An 8390-nucleotide genomic window follows, 5' to 3' on the forward strand; every position below is an offset into this window, starting at 1 on the left:
TGAATATATACATACCGCTTTTCAACAAAAGTTCTATCTAGATAGCTAGAGAGAGAGAGAGAGAGAGAGATTAAGTGCCATCAAGTCGGTGTCAACTCTTAGCAACCACATAGATGGATTCTCTCCAGGATGATCAGTCTTCAACTTGGCCTTTTAGGTCTTTCAGTGGTGCCTTCATTGCTGTCGTAATCGAGTCCATCCACTTTGCTGCTGGTCATCCTCTTCATCTCTTTCCTTCAACTTTCCCCAGCGTTATGGACTTCTCAAGGGAGCTGGGCCTTCACATAATGTGCCCAAAGTATGATAGTTTGAACCTGGTCATTTTATGGCGCTATCTCTATTTATACATAATGGCTCTTTGTCCTCAAAGGGCTCATAGTCTAAAAAAGAAACATAAGGGACACCAGCAACAGCCCCTGGAGGCATGCTGTGCTAAGGACGGATAGGGCCAGTTGCTCTCCCCCTGCTCAGTAAAGAGAATCCTCACTTTAAAAAGGTGCCTCTTTGCTCAGTGAGCAGGGGACATTGAAAGTTCTGCTGCCCTCAGCTTGTGCTGAGTCGCTTATGCTAGCAGTTAACATGCATTGGCTAGGCAAGAACAATACAAAACTCAGCATTTGCAGGGTTCCCACCTTCAGATGGACTTTGGGTGGGCGATGGCTCGTGATGGTGCACAGGACTCTCACCAGCATCGTGAGTGTTTGGGTTCTAAACCGTTTAAGAGATGAGGCTGTGTGGTCGGGATCAGCAGCTGGACGACGCTTCAGGGCCAAATGCCGCTCCTTGGGGAATACAAACTATCCCACTCCAGTTGTCAAAGAGGAGGCAGAAGCTGGGGCATGGAAAGGGCAATGACTGTAGCAATAGGTCCTCTTCAGGGGAAAGAGGATGGGGTTGGGGTTGGCCCAACACACCAAATCAGAGATCGAGTGACCCACTTGTTAACTAGTTGCTGTCCAGGGCTCTCTGATCATTAAGAAGCTGTTCTCTTTGCTGTAGAATCCTTGATGTATCCTTATGGGCCAGACGTGGGAGACACCAAGAATCCCAAGTCAGATGATGGGACGTCTCCAATGATCTCCACTGCAGTGCCCTTCACTTTCTATGGCAAGGAACACAACAAGCTCTTTGTACGTAATGCCTGGCCAGAATCAACACTGTCTTGTTTTTATTGCTCTGCCGGGAGGACGTTTGCCACAGAGCTCGGCCTACCAGCCTGCCCCTCTGCTTCTCTCTGTGTATCCCTTAATCCCTTTGTATCCCCTCTTTACACCTCTCAGAAGAGGCAGGGTGTGTCGCCTGGTGCAGCGGCAGATGACCATATCTGAAACGTCACACTGAGGCTATTCTCACGATCGGCCAAAAGCGGGCTAAGGGAGCCTAGCCTGCTTTTGGGCGAGCGTGAGAACCACTGCTAGCCCGGTTTCCTCAAAATGGGTAACACCCGCTTAAGTAGCCCTCACCTAAAATGAGTAAAACGGAGCGAGTGCTCCATTAGCCATGGTTTTTTAAAATTGTGTATTGCTGAGCTGCGGCTGCACGCCACAGCAACACACAAGGAGTTCTAGCTCATTATTGTCTTCACAGACTGGCAGCGGCTTCTCCAAGGTTGCTGGCAGGAATCTCTCTCAGCCCTATCTTGGAGATGCTGCCAGGGAGGGAACGTGGAACCTTCTGCTCTTCCCAGAGTGGCTCCATCCCCTGAGGGGAATATTTTACAGTGCTCACACTTCTAGTCTCCCTTTCATATGCAACCAGGGTGGACCCTGCTTTCCAGATTTGAGAGCTCTGTGTGCTCCCAATTTCCGGCTGTGTGGAAACAAGGTAGGAGGAAAACCTGGGTATCTTTTCCTCCTACCTTGGAGGCCACACCATCACTTCTACCCAGATTTTCCTCCTACCTTCCTTCCACACAACCGAAAACTGGGAGCACACACAGCTCCCAAACCTGGGAAGAACACAATTTTTAATTGTGTGAATGGCCCCTTTATCTGTCTGTCCATCTGTCTAAATATCTATAAGCTGTCGTTTGCCTTTCCTTCTGTCTTCAGGTGAACAACAACGGTGTGGTCTCCTTTGGTGTGAATGTCTCACAGTACACACCTGACCCTTTCCCCCTGGATGCCGGATCACCCTTTGTCGCCCCCTATTGGGGTGATGTCAACAATGAGTTTGGTGGGGATATTTGGTGGAGGCAGACCCAGGACCCAAAGCTGCTCAGCCGTTGCACTGAGGACATCAACCAGTACTTCCCTGAGGTCCCTTTCACAGCAGTCTGGGCCCTGGTTGCCACCTGGGACCATGTCGCTTACTTTGGTTCTGCCTCCAAAAAGGTAGGTCTCCAATTCATCTGTATCCTCTGGTACCCTTTAATGTACTTCCAGCCACATGGAGCTACTTATTCACTGCATCAGTGCAGTGGGGAGAACATTGCCATGACCTGTATACTTAGGAGGGGGCTTATTGGTCTGCAGAACTCCACTGGGAGAGATGCTGATTCCATGGGGAAGGCTGGAAAAACATTTGAAGAGCATGGTATCGCTAGAACAATGTTAAGCAAGTTGAACCTTGCTCAAAAAGTTGAACTTCTGAACCAGCTTTTACAGAGACTGTAATCTGACATGTAATCCCTGATCTCCCTGCAGACGAGCAGACGCTCCTGGCTGGGTGGCCGAATTGGCCACCCACATGACTGCCAGCTCCGTCACAGAGCTGGTAGGGGCTGCAAGAATCGGGGGCCATGTGGCCCATGGAAGTTCCAGGATGCCCCACACAAGCGCGTGGGGCATGCTAGAGAGACCCCTGAGCCTGGGAGTCTACTCGTGTGTCGCCCGCACTGCAGCAACCCATGAGCAACGGAATGAGATTAACGGAGCACTCGCTCCGTTAACCTCATTTAAGGGGAGGGTCCTTTAGATAGGCTAGCCTCCTTGGAGTACCAGGCTCACCTGCAAGCCCGGTGGTTCCCACAACCACTGGAAAGTGGCTAAGTTCCCGTAGCCCACTTTCCAGTGCTTGTGGGAATAGCTTCAATCACTTCTACCCAGCTTTCCCTCCAACTTTGCTTCCACACAATCACTTCTTCCCAGGTTGCCCTCCTACCTTGCTTCCACACAACACTTCTACCCAAGTTCTCCCCTCACCTTGCTTCCACACAACCGAAAATTTGGAGCACACACAGCTACCAATCCCAGGTAGAAGATCGGTTTTGATTGTGTGGAATTACCGGAGTGTTTGGCTAAGTGGTGAGGGTTTGTGGATGCTGAGGCGCTTCACACAATTTGTGTGAAGCACTGCTCGGGTTGGTGCAAGGAGAGTGGTCTCAGCCCGCGCTCCCTGCACACGGGCAGGGAGCTGTCCAAGGTTCCCGTCACGGAGCCGGCAGAGTCGGTGGGGATCAGGGGCCAGCTGGCTCCCAGACGTTCCACGATGCCCCGCATGAGCACACAGGGCATTCCGGAGAGACCCCCGGGGCCAGAAGGCATGTTTTAGCTTCCCGGTGGGGGTCTCCTCGTGTGTTGCCAGAGCCACGCCATGGCAGCACACGATCCACCAAACAGGGTTAGTGGAGTTCTCGCTCCGCTAACCTCATTTAAGGGGAGGGGTACTTTTGGCAGTTTGCCGCCAGGAGCTGCACAGGTCCCGTGGCAACAGGCAACCAGGAGGAATCGGGCTAGGCTCCCTTAGACCGATTCCTCCTGGTTGTGAGAATAGCTTCACCGATAGCACCTGTGATGCCTTTTAAGGAACAGGGTTCTAAGGGGTCAGAGCAGAATTCTGACAATCCTGTTTAATAATTCTCAATGAGCAAGCTGTGGAGTTTTTGGTAAATCCATTCCTTGATCCAGGCCAGCTTTTGAATGGGGCTTTAGTCCAGTCTTGAAGTGGAGGCAAGGCTCACTGTGGTGTGTTTGGCGAATCCATTCCTTGATCCAGGCCAGCTTTTGAATGGGGCTTTAGTTACTTGTAGTCCAGTCCGGGAGTAGTGCCAAATCTCTCTTCCCCTTCGGCTGCAGACCAACACCTTCCAAGCTGTCTTAACCACCAATGAGAAAATAGCCTTCATCATGATGAACTACCTTGACATTCAGTGGACAACGGGCATAGCAAGTGGTGGAGATGCTAAGACGGGCCTTGGAGGAACCCCAGCACAGGTGAGCAAATCTGATCATGTGCAAATGAGAAGGAATCTCAACAGAGTCGTAACAGAGCCAGGCGAGTGGTCCTTCGGAGAAATGTCAAAACCCTAAACAAATATAACTTTCATTTAATGCATTATGTATACATGTATAATGATGAGATTCAGATCCAGAGCAGGCCTGCTCAACTTAGCCCCCACCCCCCAGCTGTTTTTGGACTACAACTCCCAGAATCCCCAGCCACAGTGGCCAATAGCCAGGGATGATGGGAGTTGTAAGCCATCATCTGCAGGAGGGCCAAAGTTGAGCATCCCTGATCCAGAGGATGGTCCGTCGGCACATGAGACAATTCTGCAACTGCAACCAAGCAGGTATATCTCAGTAAGCTGCCTGGATAGGTAAGGCTTCCTGAGAATAAAGTGTAAACTCCTGTCGGAAGAAAAGCAAGCTATAACATTTGTCAATCAGACGGCAATTAATTTATTGATTTGTTTATCAGATTTGTAGATCACCCCAAACTTCTGTCTCTCAGCGATTTACAACAACATGAGACAGATTTAAAGTGAAGTACTTCAAACAATTTAAAACCACAATCCAGTTAAAAACTTGGGTGGAGGAAAAAACAGGTCTTCAGAGAGTTTAAAAAGTTGTCAGAGATGGTGGGTGGGGGGGGTGGCCTCTTATTTCAGCAGGGAGCATGTTCCAGAGTCTCGAGGCAGCAACAGCATAAATTTGACTAAATGACTGACAAATGTTACAAGTAAGGCAATCAAAAAATGTCACATTACCATTGCCACAAATTAATCTTTCCATCCATTGAGATTTGCTGAATTTCAGCATCATGCGGTGTGAGCAACATCAAGATGTGTTAGCACATCTAAAGCATTAAAATTAATTGCAAGTGAGAGGCTTCATTTAAAATGGGAGACATTCAGGTATATGAAATATGTTCTTCTGACAAATGAGTTCCATCATTTATTGAAGATTTACTCAGAGAAACAGGACTGGATGGCATAGTTATCAATATAAGATTCCTCATTAATGAAGTGTGCTTTTCACTGAGAATCCTGGAAAAGGATCTTAGATTTTCAGTGAAAGACCTTTTAAAAAACACCACCTAAATATTCAAAGCATCATTTATCATTTATGACCACACCTGTTTTGTTAACAGAGTGATACATGAGCAGAGAGATTATTCAATTGTAGTTTGAGGGCTAATAAATCTAGATGTCATTATCTGGGGCAGATTTCCTGGCTATTTTTGATTAATATCACCTCAATAGTATGCCCAGTGTTTGCTTCAAATGCCGTATCAGAATATAGATGCTATCTAAGAACCAGCGCACAATCTCCATTAATCAGAAATAAGTTTTTTAAAAATAATAGATGAACGGCACACTTTTTGGTCTAAAATATCTGCATGTCTGGCTAGGGCTATTTAGAAGGCTGTGCCAGAGCTTTTTGTACTCTGTGCTAAAAACTCAAACAAAACAAAATTAAAATTCGGATTTTGCTTATGTTGCACAACTTATCCTGCTACGTTTTACTTTTTCCATCATGGAGCCAGTGGGAGCTACGGAGATCAGGGGCCGTGCAGCCCCCGGAAGTTCCAGGATGTCCTGCATGAGCATACAGCACATCCTGGAGAGACCCCGAGCTCAGGAGGCTGCTTGCAGCCTCCCAGTCGGGGGTCTATTCATGTGTCACCGCGCACCGCGGCGACACACAAGCACAACAAGGTTAACGGAGCCATTGCTCCGTTAACCTTATTTAAGAGGAGGGGGATTTATTGTGGCTAGCTGTCGGGAGCTGCACAGCTCCCATTGCAGCACACATTCACCCAAAAGTGGGCTGGGCTCCCTTAGACCACGTTTGGGTGATCGTGGGAATAGTCTCACTGAAACTATCTGGTGTATGTGGGTCTTATTTAGTAATGTGGCTGGCTTGTGGGATCCACAAGGCTTTGCACACCCATTTTCTAGTTTGTTTTTTGCAACCGGACTAGAAAGTTGAGGGTTTGATTTTTTTAAAAAATATTGAAAGCTCAGATTCTGAGGAAGCTCAATTCTGTGGCCAGTACTACAATCTGCATCTTTTCTGTGTTCCTGCAAAAGGCCTTTTCACAGCTTCACCTGAATGTTATTTATGGGTAGGGATGGAAGAACCCATCGATTCTTCCCCAAAGTGTAGAAATCCTCCTTTCTGAAGATACTATTGTAGATCTTCAACCACAAGGTTACCACAAGGACATTGTCCCTAATTCATGGGTTCCCAACCTGTGGGCCTCCAAATGTTGCTGAAGTACAACTCCCATCATTCCCAGCCACAATAAATTGTGGCTGCGAGCGATGGACATTGTAGTTCAGCAACATCTGGAGGACCACAGATTTGTTTGTTTGTTCTAAAAATGGCTCAGGGCAGTTTACACAGAGAAATAATAAATAAATAAGATGGACCCCTAGTCCCAAACGGCTCACAATCTGAAAAGAAACACAAGATAGACACTAGCAACAGTCACTGGAGGTACTGTGCTGGGGGTGGATAGGGCCAGTTACTCTCCCCTTGCTAAATAAAGAGAATCATCATCATGTGAAAAGGGGCCTCTTTGCCAAGTTTGCAGAGGTTAAGCATTTACAAGTGGGTGGAGGATCTTGGGAGAGGTTGGGAACCCCTGCCTCAATTCAATGGTTGTGTTAATGTATGGGTGGCGGGCAGTGCTCCCTCTAACAGAGATTCCCAGATGTTGCTGACTAACTCCCAGAATCCTCAGCTGCAATGGCTTTTGCTTGGGGGTTCTGGGAGTTGTAGTCAACATCTGGGAATCCCTGTTAGAGAGAACACTGGTGACAGGCCTGGCTTGCAAGTGTGGAAACAGCTGCTTTGCTCATGCAAGCACACATCCAGTTGCCATGAATCGGTCCAAGAGTCAACACTACGTATAAATGGACACGGCACCACAGCTTTGCTGGGATCCATCTCTTTTGCCTCCCCTCCAGGCTGGATTTGACAGTGGAGACAAAACAAATTATTACAACATCCCTGGTTCCCGCACCCCTGATATCCTCAATATTGCATCAACCACCAATGTGCGTGTCCCGGGACGCTGGGTGTTCCAAGTGGATGAATTTGTCATCGGAGTAACCACAGAACAAAGTGACTGTTTGGTGTAAGTGCATGGAGTCCTCTGGGGCTTGTGGGGGCGAGGACGCCAAGTCCCCCATCTTCATTAAAAGAAACGTGCAAAGGGCTTCCCAAGACTATTGGAACCAAGGGACACTTCCCTCCTGGGGCTAATAGAACTCCAGAGGAGCTGTTCTGGTTTTGTCGGGAATTAAACACGTGAGGGGGTAACTGCCCCTCCCTCTGTGCTGCAGCCCTAATCCTGACCTAAGCCCTGTCCCACAGCCCTGTCCACTCCAGATCAGGACTAAACTATACATTTTTACATCACATGTAGTTTGGCCTTCGGGCATCCTTATTTTAAGACAGGTTTTACTAAGTCACCAATAGTGAATATCAATCAAACAATCAAACAATCAGTCTTTATTATGGTCTTTGACCCGCATAAATATAGTGAATATTCATCACCTCCAGAAAAGAGGAAGCTTTTCTAAACTGGAATTAGAGCTAATTCTTTTTTATTTTCTTTCAAGGGGTCAGTGTGCCAAAAAGAACATGTTTGTGAGTTGCTAAAACTGCCTTAGGGTGTGGGGATGCTATCTCCTTTCCAGTGCAAATCTTGTTTCTTTTACCAGATAAGTACCTCTCCAATCCAGAGTACATCCTCATCAGCACATAGACCAGCATCCATTCCAGACAGCATGAACTTCAACCCTAGCGATGACCCCTCTGCTGCCCTCTTCTGGCACCCCACTTGATTGCAATAAATGATTGTGCTCATCATATTGCTGTTGCCTGTTTCTTGGGTGATGAGAACTGGGCCTCAAGTTTTCTCAGACAGCAGGCTTTACTGCGAGGCTTTATTGCGAGTTTGAAGTTGGATATAAATCAGACTACACTCTAATGCACAGTGAAAAACCCAAATTGTGTGTGAAAGTGTTCCCCGATAGCTCACAGGGACTTCGAGGTAAATTTGGCCAATATGTGAATGCACACCGTCCTTTCCAGAGGAGATGCGAACTAAAAGTTGGGTGTTTGTAACTTCTTTCTGTTTGATGGACCCAGGGTGTGTGTGGAGGGGGGAGAGATGGGGTGCACTCTGAACCTTGCTCCCCTAAACACAGATGTGTG

The 8390-nt window shown here is 47.7% G+C and overlaps 1 protein-coding gene across 1 annotated transcript; it reads left to right on the forward strand.

The window, feature by feature from the left end:
• The first annotated feature begins 656 nt into the window (after window positions 1–656).
• Window positions 657–8039, forward strand: LOC128332823 (sushi, nidogen and EGF-like domain-containing protein 1). The gene is made up of 6 exons (XM_053267583.1): window positions 657–693; window positions 1000–1130; window positions 2052–2333; window positions 4017–4154; window positions 7136–7305; window positions 7895–8039. Exons 1-6 carry the CDS (start codon window positions 657–659, stop codon window positions 7896–7898), a joined length of 762 nt encoding a protein of 253 aa, XP_053123558.1. The 3' UTR covers window positions 7899–8039.
• The last annotated feature ends 351 nt before the right edge of the window (window positions 8040–8390 follow it).

Source organism: Hemicordylus capensis, chromosome 7, assembly GCF_027244095.1.
Source record: "Hemicordylus capensis ecotype Gifberg chromosome 7, rHemCap1.1.pri, whole genome shotgun sequence".
Classification (NCBI taxonomy): Eukaryota; Metazoa; Chordata; class Lepidosauria; order Squamata; family Cordylidae; genus Hemicordylus; species Hemicordylus capensis.